This window comes from Strix aluco, chromosome 11 (genome assembly GCF_031877795.1).
Source record: "Strix aluco isolate bStrAlu1 chromosome 11, bStrAlu1.hap1, whole genome shotgun sequence".
NCBI lineage: Eukaryota > Metazoa > Chordata > Aves > Strigiformes > Strigidae > Strix > Strix aluco.
The window spans coordinates 22,417,791-22,438,502 of NC_133941.1; the positions used below are offsets into that span (position 1 = coordinate 22,417,791).

At 42.8% G+C, this 20,712-nt stretch overlaps 2 protein-coding genes across 6 annotated transcripts in view; one reads left to right on the forward strand and one right to left on the reverse strand.

Moving 5' to 3' along the window:
• EFCC1 (EF-hand and coiled-coil domain containing 1) overlaps positions 1-17,221 on the reverse strand; it is a 56,654-nt gene extending 39,433 nt beyond the window's left edge. Inside the window, exons 1-2 of one of the 3 annotated variants that reach the window (XM_074836678.1) lie at positions 16,474-17,221; positions 14,420-14,826 (exon numbers count right to left, since the gene is read on the reverse strand). In XM_074836678.1, the coding sequence (XP_074692779.1) occupies positions 14,420-14,826; positions 16,474-17,154 (1,088 nt within the window). In that variant the 5' untranslated portion in view covers positions 17,155-17,221. The remainder of the gene's footprint in view (positions 1-14,419; positions 14,827-16,473) is intronic. The other 2 variants (XM_074836677.1, XM_074836676.1) reach the window with 2 other exon arrangements.
• The window catches only part of CFAP92 (cilia and flagella associated protein 92 (putative)), a 121,668-nt gene that overhangs the window by 66,799 nt on the left and 34,157 nt on the right, over positions 1-20,712 (forward strand). The window lies entirely within an intron of this gene.

The window sequence follows — 20,712 nt, forward strand, 5'->3', positions numbered from 1 at the left end:
GCACAAAGAATTAAACAGCATCTGTAAGCTTGTATTTCATCTTTTCCTATCTTAAAGGTAATTGTAGAACCATTAACTAACGTGGGTCATAGCTGCCTACTTCTGTGGTCATTATAATCTTAACTTTTTAGATGGGGAAACTGATGTGAAGGAAAAATGCCAATGATTCTTCCAAAGCTATGGTCTTAAGTCTGAGTCAGGGCTAAGCTTAGGGCACGGGTCCTCTTCAATTGTAGGTGTGTGAGGTAAGCTTGATTCTCAGAGCAATAACCTAGGATTCTTCAAGACATGGTGAGGTACAGACACTCACAAAATCAAACTATATTTTGTCATTTTATGTACGTTAGAAGTTCAAAGAGAATACTTACAGATACGTTTCCCCTGATATTCACATACCCTATGGCATCCTTAGTCCTTCCCTGGCCTTTCATTGCAGAATGCCTGTAGATTTGCTTGGTGACTCAGGTAGAGATGTCATCTTTCTATTTAACACCTGCTAAGGTGTTTTGATTTTTTTAAAATCGGCATTTTAGTTGCTTTCTTAATCCAGGTAACCTTTCATGAAGCTAGCATCTTGCAGGAAGGTACTCCACAGCTTGCTTTACCTGCTGTGTAAGAATCACTTTTTTGGTCTGCTTTGAACCTGCCTCCTGCTTTCATGTGATGACTCATAGTTCTTGCATTTGAAGAGACTGAACAATTCTTCCCTATTCATCTTCTTGATTTTGATTAAAAATTTATAGACCTTTTTTGCATCTTTCCTCAGCTATCTTTTCCACATCTGCAAGTGGCTAAAATAGCTTCCATGCCTTTTTTCCCCCACTTGTTGCCTTTTCTATGCCGTTTCCAGTTTTATTCTGTTTTATGTGGAAGGATCAGAATTCCCTTTTTCTGATACAGGTGTTCTATGAATGTGCATCTGTTTTCTTCATATTGTTCTTTATTCCTTTCCTAATAAATTTTAATAGTATATTTGCTTTCCTCACTGCAACTCAGTAACTGAACAGATACATTCCTAGAGTTATAAAGCTCAGATATCATTCCTGAGCAGGTATAATAAACTCAGAGTCCATCACAGTATCTGTTCTACTGAAGCTGGAACTGTTGTTTGGGGTTGGGATTTTTTTCCCCAAAGTTTTCATTAACATGGTAAGTGAGTATCACCTGCCATCATCCAGTCACCCGGTGTCCTAAGATCATTCTGCAGTTCTTCACAGCTGATCCTGTTTTTCAACATCTTGAATAATTGAGTGATTTTTTAATTTTTATTTTCATTATTATTATTTTCCCTAAAAATAAAATTATAATCACATTACTGTACCTTTCTTTACCATGTGATGTAAAGCATATTTCTCCAACTAGAATACAGACCAAACAAAACTTGTTTTCAAGTACTAACCAAGGCACACTAACAATCATGGTTAGAATTAGAATAAAATTGAAGTTACGTCTCCAGCTCCCCCTCAGACAGTGGATATTCTGATCTGAATCCAAGCTTTGTGATTTAAATGCACTCTTAGTCGAGACATCAAATGATTGAGGTGGAATTTTACTGCTTTTAATTCCAGAGATTAATTTAGACTCACCTCTGAACTATGGTATTTTGCAGTGTTTTTGATGAGATAGAAATATCTTGATATATCATGGGTTTTAAGGTATGACAGGGCACCCTTTCTTTAAACAGAAATTAATCTTTTAAAAATATAAAATCTGTAATGCATATCATCTACTAAGTACATTAACAATGCATGCAGTATGCATTTGTTTAATCCAGGGGGGAAAAAAAGCCCTTTAAACTTAAGGATACACAGTCTAAGCACTCACCTCTGACCTGGCACTTTGCATATTATATTCTGGGCCAGATCATGGTTTTACAGTTTCAATTATAATGTGATGGAAAAAATCTAGCATTTTCGTAAGCATGGCAAAGAGTCATCTGTTCCCAGGGTCCTGGGAGGATTTTTGTCTTTGAAAAGTTGCTTTATTTTAATCTTGGTTAAAGCACAAAACAAACATTCAAAAGCATTGGTTTGCTTAACTTCACCAAAAATAATAAACACCCGAAAGTGAACTTGGGCCTCTGCATGCTGAACTGATGGATAAGTCATAAGCCTGCTTTTAGAAACAATACAGTACATGGTTTTCTTTCCATATTTCAACCGCTCTCCCAGTTCACGTTCATCTTGCCTGTTGTGAGCTGTTACACCATTCTCCCTCCAACACATAATTAAAATTAGCCATTCTTGTTGCCAGTATTAAAACTTTATTTTGAACCAGTACTCTGACACTGATGATAGTTCATCTTTGTTACACTGGGTGCCCTACTAATTCTGTTCCCTTTGTCAAAAAGACAAATATCATCGCGTTACAGTCCATTTTGTGCATGCAGGAACCTTGCAGGCTGTGTTTACAGATGGAAAAGGAAGGGGGTCTGTCTGCCCACCATGGCTGCTCAGGCACCAGCCTCTGTCGTAATGAAATCAAGGAAACCAACAGCTGAGTGTTGTCTGCTGCCTTCGGATGGGCCCCCTCTTTACTGCTCCCAACAGACTCTTGTTTTGTTTTGTACAGACTATGCAGTTTCATCATTCATCCTGACTGTTTGATTTAAGCTTCCATTCCCTAGGTCAAAAAAAGGCTGGCAAGGGAGGAAGGATGAAAGAAGGTGATGCTTTGACAGCTCCTTTTTCACAGTAATGAGCAGAACTGCTCTTTCTTTCCCGCTCCTGTTCACCATGGCCTTTTCTTTCTTTACAGAGCCACATGAAGGGCAGAAATTGCCGGTTCAGCTCTGCCTTCCAGGGACTGACTAGATAAACTGGAGGGCCCAGGGTGTCTTTTGTGGGCTCTGCCTATGAGCCACTGCTTTGTTTAGGGGTGATTTTCTGTTTGTTTCCTGTATATAATGACAGGTAAATGCAGATTAATAGAATTAAAGTTTTGACTTGAGTACATGAGGCAGCAAAGCATCAATTACTTCCTGGTGACTTCTGTACCGTGTGTCATGCTTGTTCACAAAACAGAGCTCCATTAATTTAGCTAGTCCATGGGAAACCTGCCACAGAAAAGCTCACTTTGCTTGGAAGAGGAAGAAATAATGGCTACCTTTCCAGCATTAATAATATTCTGTTCTAAAAAGAACATCCTTTAATAAAGAGGTAATTATAAAGAGGAGATTATAAAGAACCTGTATCCGAACTAGAAGAAAAGACTTGTTTGATGCAAGACAGTGCTGTTTGCAGAAGCAGAGCCTTAGCTGATAAGGTTGGAGAACGGTAATTTAAGTATAAATGACTTTTAGCACCTCACAAGTGCCAAGCCATAGGAATCTGATTTATATAAAGTACAGGTCTAAACACCTCAAAACCCTCAGGATTTTAGATCTTTATCATGATTATTTGATGTGAATTCAGAGCTTAGATCATTCATATACTGAGTTGTATTTACCTAAAAAGCTTTAAATTTATTTATTTTTTAAAGGTTCCTATTTTTAGATGCATTTGAAGCATCAGTTGGAAACTGTAAATCATGAACACAAAACCCCAAACCAACGAGAGCAAAGCAGGTAGGTAACAGCAGGAGAGGGAGAAAAGTAGCAAGTGTGAGATTGACAGCACAAGAATAGACCCAGTATATAATTCTGCTGTATAGAGATTAATCATCACTTTTCTGAAAGATACCAGCCCCCTGGCTACACTGAAAGGTCCTTCATTCAAAGGCAGTGCATGTACCTGGGAATATCCTGCCAGTGGTAGTAATAATTCACAGCCAGAAGGCTTCTCCTTCTGCAAAACCAGTCACATCACCGCCAGGGCTCCAGCAGTACAGAGATACAGTCTTTCTGACAATATAAGCTAAGAGCATTCTTATTTTTTGTTTTCTTCTTTTTTTTTTTTTCCTCTGCTAAAGGAATTGTCCCTGGGGACTGTGGATAGTATTGGAAATTAAGCAGAGCTATGTACGTTTATTAATGGAAACACAGATCTTGCAGACTAAGGACAAGCTTCTCTCCTAACTTTTGCTTATAGCAGTTCAATTTTTTGTTTGTTTGTTTGTTTGTTTGAATTAGGAATCTGAGGAAAAAATGGTTTGCTTCTAAGGAAACTGCCTCTTCAGCACGAAATGAAATATTTCATTTTGGTTTCTTTTTTTTTTTTTTATGTCTTAAAATAGCATTTTGAAACTCAATTTAGCTACACTGATTTAATGTCATTCAGATAGGAAAAATGAAAACACTCCAGCAAGAAAATGTCCAAATAAAAGACCACAATTTTTCTGCTTTTCCTTTTATTTTTGTTTCTGTGAAATCTTGACTGATGTAACCCAAATATGCAACTAGTTTAAACTGTTTCCAAACTATATTTTGGAGGATGAGCTATTCAGCCTGAGTACTTTGCCTGGGTCTCAGTTAAATCAGAGCAGTCACTGTAGGTGAGAGTGGTCCATCTCTTTACCTCATTCATGCCAGATCTGTCAGGTCACCGAATTAAACCACTATCAACAGCCCCCTTGATGTCTCTTTGTAGAGAACATCTATGAGATCTGTGCTTTCAAGGGTATGCTTATGCTGTGCAGTGTAAAATCACTTGAATTAATTCCAAAGAGCTGGTGTTTGTGCTGTGCAGCTCTGAGGCACTTGGAGATGTGGGGTGCTCAGGATGTGCTGATGTGGTGACACCTCCCTCAGCTCCAGAGAGGGCTCACGGGGAGTCAACACACTGATGCACCACAAAATACAGGTGTACCCCCAGTTGCATATATATTGTTGGAAATCCCACCTTTGGATATTTGCCGACACAAAAATGGGTCGTGTAACCTACTCTTCTGCGATTTGCAGAAGCACTGGCTTTGCTTTCATTGCTCATATTTCTGTCTTGTGCAATTTTCTGCTAAGCAGAGTGCTACGTGGACCTACCAGATCCAGGGCTGTGAAAATACTATACTTGGACCTCAGCTTAAACCTGACAACGTTATGCTTTAAACTTGGCTGACCTCACCATATGCAGTTGCAGATACTTTTATGTTATGTGAACTGATGCCAAGGGCATGTGATGGGGTCAAGTACAGAGAAGAAAAGCAGAGCAGATGTGCTGTGAATACCAGATTTTTCAGTGTTATGATTAATGTGACTTCATGAACCTTCCCTGAAACATTCTGCTGTGAAAAAACACTCTTCACAAAACAAAGGACAGGGCCTGATTTTATTCTGTAGATTTATTGAAAGGTTTAGGGTCTTTCCACTGTAATCTGATTCCTAACACTTGGCACCTCTTTTCTTAAAATGGATGATGTGTGATGTGATGGCAATTAGCACTTGAAGCTCAGGCACCCTTCAGAGAACATTTTTTTTCACAAACAAGGAGGGACTGCAATACACAGTCAATCACAGCCTCTACATCTTATTTTTCAAGTGGTTTTAAGAACTATGCTGTGAAGGCTGAAGTTACTTGTTATACAGAAGTAAATTTAAGTAAATTTCTAAAGATGTGTCATGCTCAAAGCTTACATTTGACACTTATTGCCCAACCATTTTTTTCTTCCATAAAGTACATTCTGTGTGAAAATGGCATTGGCGAACAGCATACAGTCAGCATCCTGTGATATAGATATCTGCAATAGTGATCAGGCTTCATTCCATGCTTTACATTTTCAGTCTTTGAAGTTGACCTGCAACTTTGTGATGCTTTAAAGACACATGTATCTATTCATTTTTATCAGAATTTGTCAGATTTTCAGATGGGCATTATGAAAAGCTACAAAAATGTATAAAAATTCTTTTTTTCATAAAGAATGATCTCCATAAATAACAGCTAAAGCCAGCCTCTTGATATATCTTACAACTTTCAGGTTGCTTGACTTGAGCACACAGATAAATTCCACATCTGGAATTGTGGAAATATCTCTTCTCCATAATGGACTGAAGCAAATACTTTGACCAGCTGATCCTCCTGCCCTTCTTCTTCCCCTCTTCTCCCCCACAAAATCCCAGTCTGTGTTTGAGTTTCCAGTTTGGCATTATCTCAGAACATGAGGCTCTAAAATCAGATGTATTTAATCAAAGTTTTACTTCAGTGCGGGGTATTCTTTTCTAACTTTTTTTCTAGTTTGAGGGCAGCATTTTTCTTAGGTTGTGACTGCAGTTTTTCTTAGGTTGTTTCAGTGGCAACAGTTCTGAATAGCTGAGATCCAGATTGCCAGGAAAATCTGGTAAATACACCGAGTATCACAAAGAGAATACCCTAAGCCAAGTACTAGAGAGGCAAATATCACTCTGGATTTTAATCATTCTGCTAAGTAGGCAGATGAGATGCTGATAAAGTTGAAAAAATGTACTGGAGAATGAAGGGAAGACAGCAAGGTAGTAAACGTGGCCAGTGATTCAACAGGAATTCTGACTACGGCAAGAAGATGGGTAAACAGAACAAACTCCAGCAAATATTTGCGGTACTGCTAAATAACTGTCTTGTGTCACTGAAAATACAGAAACTGCCTATATTGTGTTTCCCAACATCAGTGACATTTATTAGTTCATCCCCCAACCTGTGTAGAGTTTTAAACACAGACTGACTTATCTACCTTTATGTGAGTATCCCTGGCAGTGTCCAAAGTAACATGATGGTATTTAAAATTTTTTGATCTTGCTTGTGCTATCCTAAGGATGGGACTTAAGAATTTAGTTTGGCCGTGGGTTTGCATTATGGCAAGTTCCCAGTGAAGTCATGGAGTCAACTAATTTTACTTTCTAGATATTTTCCCAGGTCTCCAAATAATTTAGTATTTATATTACACAGAGGAGCTTTTTGAGAATTTAAGTTAATGATGAAATAGAATGGTTTCCTGAGCATCTATTAAAGGGCTAGATTAATTTCTTTCTCTGGGTGGCTAAATCTAATAGACAACTGGTTGAAGAAAGCTACTGAAACAGAAGGTATTTCTTGCAAATCAAAGGACAGGTTTGAATGGGCTAGTCCCTCTAGCATTTCCAGATTTCATGATTCCATGCTCTTTTCTGGTGCATAAACTAAAAAGGCTTTTTGCTGAGTTTTGTTTTTTAATCATAACATACATGAATTTCCCCTGGACTATTCTAGGGTGACTTCACTCATCTTGTCCTATCATTGTCGGTTTTGGGATGTATTCAAGAGATAAGGCCTCCTCCCCTGCAGATCATTAATCCTTCCATATTCTGAGAGCAGACTATTTTAGCAAAACAAATTAGTTTAATCTGTTTGAAAACTTGGGTTGTCAGCACTATCTTACAAACTATCTTGTCTATTTTGTATCCTGAAGGAAAGTGAGAGGAGGAGCAAAGAGTAAATAATTGCTTTTTACTGCTTTAGAACTCCTCCTCTCCTCATTTTCATGAGGTAATTTTCAAGTTTTATGAAGAAAAAATAAAATTTCTTCCCTTTTATTCCTCCAGCAGAATAAAAAGCTTAAGAGAATGCAGAATTTTCTGCTTCTGCCTGAGTGTAGATGATCAGCAGTGTTTGATTTTCAAAGTTACGTGAATTGACAGCAAAAATGACGTGCACTAAACCCACTTGAGATGCAGTTGGTTGAGTTGTTTTATCTCTGGAGGGGCTCAGTGGAGTCGTCGAATACTTTATATTAAATGTGTGTTTAAGTGCCTGACTGAAGCACTTGTCAATACACTGGTCCTCTCAGGGTCTCACCCCTGGTGTTTTTACTTCAGATTTCTGCCAGTATCTTTGACATCCAGGGAGGTAAACATAGAAGCCCCAAGTTTAAGCCACAGGTTACACTTTGAGGTTATATATTACTACTTTGGCTTACAAAACTGACCCGAAGAAAAAGTAAATTTTTAAAATACTGCTGGCTCTTCAAAGCATCTATTAGGGAGGTTTGGCAAACTTCCATTCAGTAAAAGATTTATTGCCCAGTTGTGTTCTCGTTACTCCTAGGAATGCTGCTAATGAATTCAACAGGTCTGATCAGACGAGCGTATGAGCAGAGCGTGGCACAGTGGGACCTGGTCATACAGAGACCTTTTAGTGAGGTGGGGAACACTGGAGCACTCTGGCAAGCATCCTTTCCTGCAGGTGCTCTTTGGCATAGAAGTGGCTACAAACATGTCAGGTTTGCTTAAGGAACAAGTGAGAGGCCAAGCCAGTGAGGTTTATAATGAGCTGTAACACTTTGTGACAGGAGGCTACAAACTCTTGGCTTACAGTTGTGCCTTTCTTGGTAATAAATAATCGTTCTTTTTTTGCAGCTCTCCTACACTGATGTTAGTTGGCTTTTAGTTCGAGAGAGATGCATAGAGTCTTGTCAAGCTGAGAACTCCATTCCCAGAATAACCCCAATGCGTCGAGTTTGCTCGTACCTGCACGCAGTGGGATCTGGTGTCAGGATCTGTCAGGTGGATGATACGCAGTTCTAAGGTCTATAAATTGAGCACAACAGCAGTACCCAGCAGTGATGTCCTATCAGCAGCGAGCTGGGCCCACCTGGCAGAAGGTGCCTAGGGAGCCTTTATGGCAAAGTGATGTACTGCTAATATTAGATATGGAAAGGCACTGTACAGGAGCTCACCCAAGTAATCCAGAGAGTGGCAACCGAGAGCTCTTTATGAGTTAGGACCATTTCTGTTTCATTTTGGTTCTTGCAGTGACTGGGAGAAATTTGTCCTGGGAGGCGTGCTTTCAAAGTGGCATAGCCTCCGAGAGAGACTCCAGTCTTATGAAATGATTTGAAAGGGGTGGGGAAGCAGGTTTTTTTCTTTAATTTAAAGTTATCTTTGTGTATGAAATTAATCTTTGATTTTTGCTGGCCTAAGACAAGATAGATAGTGTGTTGCATCACCTAGAAAGTTTGGGCAGTAAAAGGTGCCCGTTTTCTTGGGGAAAGACTATAAAGCCAGAGAGGTGTGATGCAGCTTGTCAGGGCAGCCGGCTGAAGGAGGGAGGTGTACGGCTGCCGCTGTGTGGGTCCGCCAAGCTGCTGGCTGAATTTCCAGGTGCTAATTCAAGGGAGAGTCGCTGCAGAAACACTGAGTGCACCCCTTCCGGGGAAAAAATCAGCTCTCTGGTATAGGAGGGGTTAGCATGATTCAAATTATGCACAGAAGGGCAGGAGGAGACAGCTTTAAAAGACAGCTGCATGTGTCAGATGCTGTGTATGAGATGACAAGACTAACTCCTTCAGCTTGGACTATCTTTTTGTTAGCGCTGACTACGGCAGGGCTTGCAGTACGCTTTAATCTCTCCATCCCCAGGAGGGTACGTGCAATGGGGGCTGCTAAGTGATAGCTACCGTGGGTTCCACAAATGGTGCCTCTGCAGAGCTGTGGGAGGAAGCCTGGGACACAGCGAAAGCATGTCCCCCCCAGTGCACAGCCAGCATCCCTGTGTGTGGCACTGCTATTGTGCTCACAGTGATTTACTCCCAACACAGCAAATAAGGCAAGCCAGATGAAAAGGAGGATTTAGTGAGAAACCAGGGAGCCTCCCAAGAATAAACACTGTGTAACTAAGAGCTCAGTTCTAAAAAAGGCCAGAGAATTGGCTACATTTCCAATGTCAGAATTAGCATACAAGTAGGAGCTTCCTTGCATTAATTTGAATGGACTTGAAGTAAAAGTTTTGCTGGTATTATGGGAAGCAAGTATTACTAATGTTTAAAAGAACTGAAGGACTCCTCTGGCATTTGAAATAAAACTAGCCCTTCCATAGAAAGAGACACTATACATTTTCTTCAATGTCAAGTTACTATATTTAAATTGTTCTATACAGTTCTCTCTACCATATATAACAATACCTTCCATTAGCCCTTTTTGTGAAATCAAAATGTTCCTTCAGTGTTTCAAATGAGTAGTAATCTTAGGTGCTTGCTTAGCATATGGCTTGTCTATGATTAGAGACACACAAGTAATCTAAGCTTCATATGATGGGTACCTGCTACTGTTAACTTCCTGAAAAAATTAAAGTTTTGTGGTTTCCTGGCAGACTTTTACGTAATACATGACTTCTTACAGTCTTAAGTAGAAGAAAATATCAGGCAAGCAGAATTAGAAAATAAAATGAGATTACACCAGTTCATCTAGAATAATCTGCTTGAGTTCTCTTACAGATGAGGCTCTGCAAAGTAAAATTGTATTTTACTCTCCATGAGCTCAGTTCCCTGACTGTCATCGTTCTGACTGCCATCAGTCACTGCTCCCTGCCTGGCGTTGCTCTCGTCCAAGGACGCACCTATTGTCTGTGTTTCTACCTATTGTGTCGTCCAGCACGTACACACCCACAGTCTCCACTCAAATCTTATGCCACCTGAAATAAATTGCCAAAATGCACTTCACCTTACAACCAGCAAGTAGTTGGTATTGATGACAGTAGTCAAGCAGAATGTTGTCCAGATTTTCTTTATTTAATGTCTAATTTTTTAAATAGAACAGTTCTAGAATGCCTAAATACAAAACAGGCATTATCACTCAGATTGGAGATAACCTACTATATAGACCTTCTTTTGTGGATTAGTATTTCCTCCCTAGGGCTTTTCTTTCTTCACTTAACAGAACTGATTCTGTATCAGTTAGGAATATTTCCATATTCCTCTCCTGTTCTTGAATTATTGATTTGGATCTGTTTGGTCCATCTTGTTATATTTTACAGAATAAATGACAACCTGAGAAATTATTGAAAAGATCAGGACACTGTCTCCTAAAAGAAAAGAAAAAATTGAACTAGTTCCAATATAGGATAACCTAAAGCATAACTTCTTAGAAAAATTAACACTGGTGACTTTCTGAAAGAAATAAATGGAAGAAATTATGCTAGAGGCCTCCATCTTCATATTTATAAGAGAATATGAGGGGATGAAACAAGCTGCTCTGCATTCCATGTAAAAAGGATTCCTACTCATTAACACATATAAATGCTGATGGATAATTAAGTAATTTGGGAGACAGACCATGCATATGGGAAGCATTTTTGGTATTTTATGACCCCTTCCACTGACCTATGTAATTACTGTGGTGCTGGCCAGCACAGCGACATAAAATCTCTGTGAACATCTCCATTATGGAGTCTATTTCAATTCCAAATGACCGTTCTTTTTATTTGTTACACTGGGATCAAAAAAAGATTGTTAAATTCTGTTAATTCTCTCCAATGCTATGAAAAAGAACGTGTAAACTTTATTAAGTAATCAATTTCTAAGCCACCTATAATGCAGTATAGAAAACAGAGCCAACTAATATTTGGCAAGAACAATTCATGTCAAACCAAACTAATTTCCTTTTCTGACAGGGAAAATGGCTGAATGGATAAAAAGAAGCAGTAGATGTGACATTTTTATTGTAGTAACATTTTTATATGTGGCATTCTTATAAACAATAGTTATAAATCATAGGACTATATTAGAATACATGGATGGTGCTGCCTTGAGCTGGAGCAAAACTTACTGGAAAAAAAGGAGCTTAGGGAATAGCTGTTAATGATTTGCTCTCGGATAAAGAGAGTATATCAAGTGGAGGTGACCAGAATCTGTCCTGGGACCCAGCCTATATGTTCATCTAGGCTTCCAACTTTTGAAAGAGAAATTACAAAAATGCAATTGACACCAAGCTTGGGGGGGGGGGGGGGTGGGCAGGGATGACAGCAATTTGGAGGTTAGTTTCAATATCATCTTGAGAATCTGGAAGAGTAGTCCAAAAATGGAAAAGTTGAGCTTCCGTAATAAAAAATGAAAGGTCCTATACCTGGGAAAATGAAATCAAGTGCACCAGCACAAAATGAGAATAACTCTCTGGGCAGCACTGCATAAAAAATGGGACTTGCAGAACTTCCTAAACTCTTCCGTATACTGACAATGTGAATTACACATTTTTTATATAATACCAATGATAAACACACAATTTCTTGTGACATCTTTTTCCTCTGAAATGAATTTAACTCATGCTTTTCAGTAAGGAATATCTCAAAATTTACCTTTAAAGTATCTGAGCTGACTTCCTGAATTGATGGGGATTAAAAAATTTAAAAATGAAAGTACAAATTTTTAATGGTGGAGAAAGGGGACAAAAACCTGACATGTGCATGCAGCATAGGAAGAATAGGATGGGCACCTTAAGACAAGAAATATCTATAAACTATTTGGTCAACTAGCTTGGCTTAGGAATGTAAGAGTGTGATAGGGACATTTCACCTGCTCACAACCTTTTTGTGGTACTTGGAAATAGAGAGAAGTGCTCACTGCAGTACTAACTGAAATACATACTGCCTTAATTAACACTACAAATAATACACTTGCCAACTGACAGTCTGAGAAATCTGCGGGATGTAGCAGCTGTCCCTCCATCTCTATGCTTTGGCCAACTCATCAGCTTCCCCACAACACGCACTCCTAGCACCTCACCCCAACTACGCCCAGGGGTTTTGGACTTCAGCACAACAGGAGAGGATGATTCTCCATGAGCCATCTGTAGCGCAGGTGTAAGCAGGGACAGTGAGTGGGACCAACCATGATGCCAATGGCTGCACAGGGCAGAGACAGCCATGCTAGCGTGAAGCTCTTTCATCACAGTAACACAGAGCTCTGCACTGCTTAACTTACCTACTTTCTGTCAGTTTGGGCATCTCTGTGCCACACCGTGGAATATGTGGAATCGTGGTATTCCATATGCTGCAAAACTGTGGAATATGACCACAGGCATGCAAGTCACAATGATTATTAAGTGGCTCTGCTGTTAAACTGTTGAAGCCACGAGCTGTATCACATGGACAGGGAGATGGAAGTGCTTTATGGCTGACATAGAATCAAGACCCATTAAAGGGTCTTGCACATGGAAGCTGGCCTGGTCCTGTGCTAAATGTGCCGTGGGGCTAAAAAAAGGCGTGTAGTTTCCAGGAGGTGAATCTAGCACCATTCCTGAGCTTTATACTCACTTTAAATTAGCATGCAATTTTAAAATAAATATTACAGATGAAGAACATACAATTTACATTTTACAACTCACGCTATTTGTTTTGATGCAACCCATAAAGTTCCTGCTCTGCAAGGCCCAGTTGACATTTCTTACTGTCTTTAACAAGCTCACATCTACCTGCTTAAAGCCAATTTTTTTATCCTTCATCGTATTTTGGAAAAGCAATTCTGCAGGACAAAAACTCATCTTAAGTCTTTGGTGTTCATACCAGGGAGAAGAACTTGATCAAGTAGACAAGTAGTGTGATCTCTCTTAGCACTAAGAGTTGTTTCATTCATCCAGATATCCCTGTAAATGACAGTCATCTTGGACATTCTGTGCCCTCACAGTGTTTTTAAAATCCTGCAGATGTTTCAGATGTTTAAAGAAATGCTTTTATCTTCTGCAAGCACACAGGTATTAACATACACAATGCTTACAGAAAGACACTGGATAAAATGATTATTTTTAGAATTTCCTCACTTCATAAACCAGTACAATAGCTACGATGCTACAAATAACTCACTATGAATTCTTCTGATAAGCAAACAGAGGAAGTGTAAGTTTAGGAAGAGACAAGAAGTTCAGAATAGACAATGTATTAAAATACTAGGTTTAGTACAGTTAGGAAAAAATATATAAATACTAGCTTTACTTTGGGTCAGTAAAAATACAAACAAGATTTTATTCCACAGGTCAACTTGCAACTTGGGCAGAAATGCCTAGCACTTCATCAAGGAGTCCAAGTTTTGTCTGAGATAAAAAGCAACCAAAGCAGTGACCGATTAAATTTGTGACCAACTTTCTGACTTTTGGAAATGTATTTATTTATGTTATTACAAAAGTGGGTTTTGGTTGGACGATGTATTTTTTGTTTGAGACTCCCACTGTACTACTGTGTGGGTTTAGAAAAGTGTTTTAACTTTTCTCTTCTGGAGTATTACATATCCTGTCAGTGAAGAACCAATAAAGTCACAACAGAGTTTAAAACCGCTGGCCAGAAGTTGGCCTTGTGTGTTCTTCTCCAAATCACACAACAAGTTGAAGAACTTTCATAAGAAATGGAGCGTCAGCCATCTGATTACACCTGGCTTTGTACGCGCGACCTGACTAGCTGGATATGACTGAACTGGTATTAGCTAGTTAAGGTGAAAAAATAAGCGTGCTGGAAATGGATTCTGAAGGACTGTCAGTCATTTCTTTTGAGGCTTTCTTGAAGCACTACTACAATGAGTCCTATTGCTGTGTGTCTGGGGAGTAACTTCAGCTCTCTGTAGATCAGCACCCTTATCTTGGCCTACCTTCCACTGAATGCGCCCAGTTCTGTTATGGATCCCTACCAAGAAGACTGATAAGTAGCTTCTAATTTCCCTCTGGCTACATTTTAGAAGATATATTTGGAGACATTTAATAATCTGCAACCCGTGATTGTCAAGCCAACTTGTGTTCCAATACTGGGATTTTATAGGCATTTTTTGACAGACTCAAACTTACCTATAGTGCTGCAGTTCCGATTCTAGCTGCTGAATGTATATTTGCAGATGTGGCACTTCGTTAGCTTTCACTTCTAGCTCCTTCACTTTGCCAAGACTGTTAAGGACGGCGTGTCTGGCCTCTTCAACCTTCTTCCTCATTTCTGCTTGTTCCCTCTTCAGGTTACGGTTGCAGTCTTCCAGATTGACCAGAGCTTCCTGAGAGCTCTTCAGCTCTCTTTCCAACTCTTGATTGAACCTAATTGCTTCTTCAATTTGCCCATCCCTGGAGCTCCGGATGAGTTCCACTTCTTTCAGGACACTTTGAAGGCACTTGGTCTGGGAGTGGTTCTGCGTTAATGGTTTCTTACTCCCTATAAAACAGGTCCCCTCTTCCTTATGGTTAGCATGGCTTTTCCGCAGTCCTACCTATAATGAACAGGAGCAGAAAGCAGGGCAAAATTAATGTGTTTTGAAGCAACTGACATTTTAATCAAGACTGAAAATGGCTGGATTGTGTTTTGTTGTGGTGCTTTTTTTGTTTAAATGACATATGACTTTTCATACCTATACAGAGATGTGGAAACAATCTCTGGAAAGCAGTTTTTAAAGTAGTATCTATAAAATTAATTTTAAAACTACTCATTAAAGCGGAAAATTAGGTTATTGCACAAGTTTCTGTATAGTTTTAGTGTCATTACTATAGTCTGTCCTCAAAAGGCAAGTAGTACTCTGAAAAAAATTTTTCCAGTTATGTTTTTTTCAGTTGTGTTCAGTAGAAGTGACCAGAGAGCTGCTGGTGTGCTCATCTTTGTCCTTCTGATTTTTTTCTGGGGCCTTTGACTGGTGACTTCATATTTGTGACTGCCTTTCACTTTTCAAAGGAAAATGATAAAAGTGGCTTTCACCTGCCATGCTGGACGTTGGCGAAGATGGCCAGCCAGCTAATGCCAAATGGACGTGTCACACGTGGAGCAGAGTCCTGTGAGTGCTGTGTTAGTATTAAATTCAACCTGATCAGACCCGCCAGAACAACTGGTGAACTCAGCCCTTCAGTCCTTTGCCTGTTCTATGCTATTTCATGCCAGAGTAATTTAACTACCGTCAAGTATGTGTGTGTTTCACTTGAGCCAATACAGCAGAAACAGAAACCAGCCCCAGAATTAATGGGGCTCTGCAGAGGAGCCAGAGACTATTCATCAGCCCTTCTGCAGAACTGGCTCCAACTCTGAAGTCTCATGCTTGGAAGAAAACAGACCTCTAATGTTTCTGAGGCAAAGCTCTCAGGCATTTATGACTGGGTCATTGCATGCGCTTGTGCAGGTAAGAATCCAAAAGTTCTGACTTTGGAAAAAAACCCCCCACGGTGCATAACTGGTATATAAGTGACCGACTGCACGTGCAATGGAAAAAGCCGCATTGCACACTCTAGGTTTGTTAGATTCTTCTATAAGTTCAGCAGGGTGGCTTTCAGCACATCCCTTAAATATGTGTCGTGTCACACAGGTGAAGACACAGCGTTTCTCCTTACAGAATCACAGAATCATCTGGGTTGGAAAAGACCTTGAAGCTCCTCCAGTCCAACCATGAACCTCACACTGACCGTTCCCAACTCCACCAGATCCCTCAGCGCTGGGTCAACCCGACTCTTCAACCCCTCCAGGGATGGGGACTCCCCCCCTGCCCTGGGCAGCCCATTCCAACGCCCAACAACCCCTTCTGCAAAGAAATCCTTCCTAAGAGCCAGTCTGACCCTGCCCTGGCGCAGCTTGAGGCCATTCCCTCTTGTCCTGGCGCTTGTTCCTTGGCTCAAGAGACTCATCCCCCCTCCCTGCACCCTCCTTTCGGGGAGTTGTAAAGTCACTATGTAGCCAAACTCCGCCACACGGTGAGCGCCGGAGAGGAAGGAGCGACCGAGGTCTGTGCCGCACCGCCGGCAGACATCAGTCTGGGGGCGCGGAGCTGCCGACCCCGGGGGTTCCGAGCGCGGCCCCCTCCTTCCCGAGCCACGCTGGAAGCGGGGCCAGGGCAGGGCGGGCCGGGGGTGCCCGGGGGGGCGGCGGGCAGCGCACTCACCTGCAGGGCCAGGCACCGGGCGTCGCTGCTCTGCAGGGCGGCGCGCAGGTCCTCCACCAGCTCCCGCAGGCTGCCGTTCTCCTCCTCCAGCTTGGCGATGCGGTCCTCGGCCTGCTCCAGCGCCACGATCTCCTCGTAGCACTCCCGCGAGCAGGGCCCCGCCGGCCGCCGCTCCGCCGCCGCCTCCCCCGCGCCGGGCCGCCCGGCCGCCGGGTCCCTGAGGCGGCGGCGGCGGCGGGGGCTGCGCAGGCGGATCTGGGTCTCGATGTGCTCGCTCTCCCGGCCCAGCGGCAGGCGCGGCACGGCGCGGCGCGGCGCGCTGCCCGCCTTGGTGCTGAAGTAGCCGCAGAGGCGGGCGTGGAACTGGCGGAAGGTGAGCTCGGCCGCCAGGCCCTCCCACAGCCCCGCGCACTCCTCGGGGTCGGCCGCCGCCTCCGCCGCCTCCTCCAGCCCCAGCACCTGGCACAGCGTCCGGAAGTCCTCGCCGGGGATCCTGCCCGCCCCGGCGCAGTCCAGGTGGTGGAAGATCTCCTGCAGGTACTGGTCCAGCCCGGTGGCCAGCACCACGATCTCGTTCTCCACGCCGCGGTCCAGCCCGTAGTGGTAGGCCAGGGCGCTCACCAGCCACTGCGTGCGCCGGGCCGGCCGCCCGTACGGGTCCCAGCCCTCAGGCGGCTCCATCGCGCCCGCCTGCCCCGCCGCGCTCCCCGACCATCCCGCCCGCCGGCCCAGCCCCGCTCCGCGCCTGCGCCCGCGGCCGGGGCGGGCCGGGGCGGGGGCCGGGGCCGAGAGGGGCGCCGGGGGCTGCCGCCGCCCCCCCCCCCCCCCCCCCCCCCCGGTGGCGGGGCCTCTCCTCCCCCCGGCCGCTGCCCGACGCGGAGCTTCAGGCTCCCCCCGCCACGGGGCCCGCTGCGGGCGGCCCGGCGGGGCTCGGCGGGCGGAGCGGGCAGGTGCCGCCGCCCCGTCTGGCTGTCAGGAAAGGGCCTGCAGCCACGCCTGAGCTCCGAGGTCGTTCCTAACTTCTGAACTAACTTCTTCAGGATCCTTTTTAGCACCAGTGAAACGACCTGAAAGGAGGGTGCAGAGAGGGGGGATGAGTCTCTTAAACGAAGTAACAAGCGATAGGACAAGAGAGAATGGCCTCAAGCTGCACCAGGGAAGGTTCAGACTGGATATTAGGAAGTATTTCTTTACAGAACAGGTTGTTGGGCGTTGGAATGGGCTGCCCAGGGAGGTGGTGGCGTCCCCATCCCTGGAGGGGTTGAAGAGTAGGGTCCAACCTAGACAATTCCGTGATTCTGTGACAGCATCGCAGAATCCAGCCTGGCAAGTAACGCTTGTGAAGGAGTGGTGCCACTAAATTAGTGAGACTAATGTGCTTAGAAGTTGATCATCTTTCTGTTTGCTCCGGCTTTTTCACCTCTGTAGATGTGGTGTCTTTTTTATGGTATCGGTATGTGTTTTTTAAGTTGTTGTCTGCGATAGAGATGAATAAATATTAAACTGCTTCAAATGACTGACCTTTCCAGAGCGGTGGTTTGTGTCGCTTTCTGGCTCCGCAGCAGGACCCGCAGTGCTGAACGCAGCCATGGCCAGGGAGCAGCTCGAGCAGGGCCACTGCGCCGGCAGGGACACGCCACGCGCCAGAGGTGACCGTGGCACCAGCCGTGCCCGAGCTCTGAATAGGGTGGCAGGGTTGGGGTGACAACAGGCTCCATTAACAGCCCCAGACAGGACAAGGTGGTGAACCAGGTCTGGGGTCCATCCAAGAAGTCCCATCAAGAGCAGCAGCACCAGAGACCGGGCTGCTGGGAAGACTGCGGTGCAGGTCTGAGGCCCATCCAGTAGCCTGGGCTGGGACCAGAGATTGTGGGTCAAGGCTTTTCTCTGCTCTGCACTTGCTCGTTGCCACTGAACAATAATTTATGCCCTTGGGCAGGGGCTGTGGGTGGGGGGGTCCCACCTGAGGTTGTTCAGAGCAGGTAAGGACCCAGATGCTGCTTTTACTTCCCACAGTTGCATGGGAATGTCGACTGACTTCTGTGTGCTGTGCATCATCAAGAAAAAGCATCCTTTGGAAGGCTGCTGACCTTTTTCTTTACAAAAAATCAGATTTTTGATTGTTTCTGTGGTAGGCTGGCAACATACAAGGCTGGCAAGCTGAAAATCTCCTTTTGGTTTTTATGTTACAAGACATGGGTTCACCCAGGGTACTCGATGCTCCAGATGATCAGCCTTCCCATTCTTAAGGGCTGAGTTTTATCCACCAGTGATCGTCTGTGTATCTATTATCCAAAATGGTAGTGCTTTTGCAATCGTGCAGTCCTTAGGGATCTCCCGTCCAGCTCATGGATTTACTTCAGGGTTTTTTGGGTGGATTTTTCTGATGTATTCTTGTGCCTTTAAAGAGCATTTCTCCCATTTTCCTCGTTTCAAGTGATACATAGCTTGTAGCTTTTATTTTTGGCTTGACTTGAGGAGTGACTGGAGGAACTGAATGCATATATATTCCTTATTCACTCTCACAGCCATGTATACCTCTAAAGCTTTAGCTTTCCTTGGTCTGGTAATGTTATTAATGCAAGAAATCAATTTAAGGTCAAAATGTCCCTGTAATGCTGCACCAGAGACAGGAAAGACAAAAGCATAAACCTTGAATGTTTTTAGCAGATATGTAAATCCACATCTGTTATCCACACACATCAAACCGACTGACCCCAAACACCAACTAAAGCATCAAGGCCCTGGAGTTAGACAAAAATAACAATCTAAACTTGTTTTGGTCTACCTAGTTTAAATTGTAAAAATATTTATCAAGTGGAAATAATTGATTTAAAGGCTGTCAGAATATTTACCAGGCTATAAACCTGTCATCATAAATTGTACTTTAGCACCTACGGTTTCCAGTTGGGTTTCTTGGTGGTTTCGGGCTATAAGAGAGGCATCGTTAACAGCACTGGGGAGCATCTGGGCCTCTGTTGAATTCCTCACCCATCTGCTGGGCTTCTGGTTTGAAAGAGCAAAGGACATAAATGGCATGACAAATCTTTGGCTTTCTGTGTTACCACTGTTACAGGGAAATGAGAATGTCAGAATGATGTCAATGCACGTTCACCAAAGTTTCATCTCTGAAAGAAAGCAGATACTTGATACCAGCAAAACACCCCAAACCTTTGGCCCTTGAATTTTGTTTGATTTTCCAGGAAGAGCTCTGACTGCTGGGCAGTTGGGTTTTGCATCATGTTTTCTTAGAAAACAACCACCTGACCCAAGACTTTTAAACACTAGACAACTGCAAAAACAGTTGGAACAGAGAAAATTTAAATGACACTTCACCCTCTCTGTGCATTTGGTAGAAGTAAACTTCCCTTTTGCAGCCTGCTTTTCTTTAACACTAAACCATGGATTGCCCCACACTTAACCTTTTTGCCAGTGCAGTGCTTCTGAGGTACAGAAAAGCCTGATGGTGTAATTACAACGTATTTACTCCCAACTATGGCAAGACTAAGATTTTACTCCTGACCCAGACAGGTTTTGCCTGTTCCTTGACTTATTCTCTAAACCTGCTCAGAGAGATGGCAGCATTTTATTAAGTATTCAAGGACTTTTTCTTTACTAAGTTGTTCCCAGTTCTGGTAGTGCACTCCAGCATGAAAGTGTCTTGAAGGAGTCCCAACTGTAGAAAGAGCTGATGGGAAAGCAGGATCTGAATGGAATGGCTCTTTCTACAGTGGTATGGTAATAGCTGGAAATGAGAAGTATATTAAGATACTGCTTCTGAAATTACTTCACTGGATATTTTTATTTTAAAAGGTTAAAAGGTGCCACGGTTAGACTTAAGCCTGTTTGCCAACATCATTGATGGAATAATATTTTAAATAGTATTAGGTAGCTGTGGGATTAGACTATGTTTATAGAAAAAAAAAATGACTTGAGCTTAAGTTAACTATACTTATATTTTATTTCATGGTTCATATGTGTTGCAGAACCAAGGGTCAGCACAGTTTGAGTTTATGTCTGACGTGCCAGGGTATCAGTAGTCTGGTCTCATTTGCGTGGCGGGTTGTCATTCAGTACATAGAGCCAGCCAGAACTGCAGGACTGTGGAAGGTGCTCATCTTGCCAGAAAGATCACTTCATTACAGTTAAAAAAAAAAAAAAAAATCCCTTCCAGACTTTCTACTGTCAAGGAGAAAAGTGAAAATATAGTGCTAAGTACCTAAAATTTGTTTTCCAAAC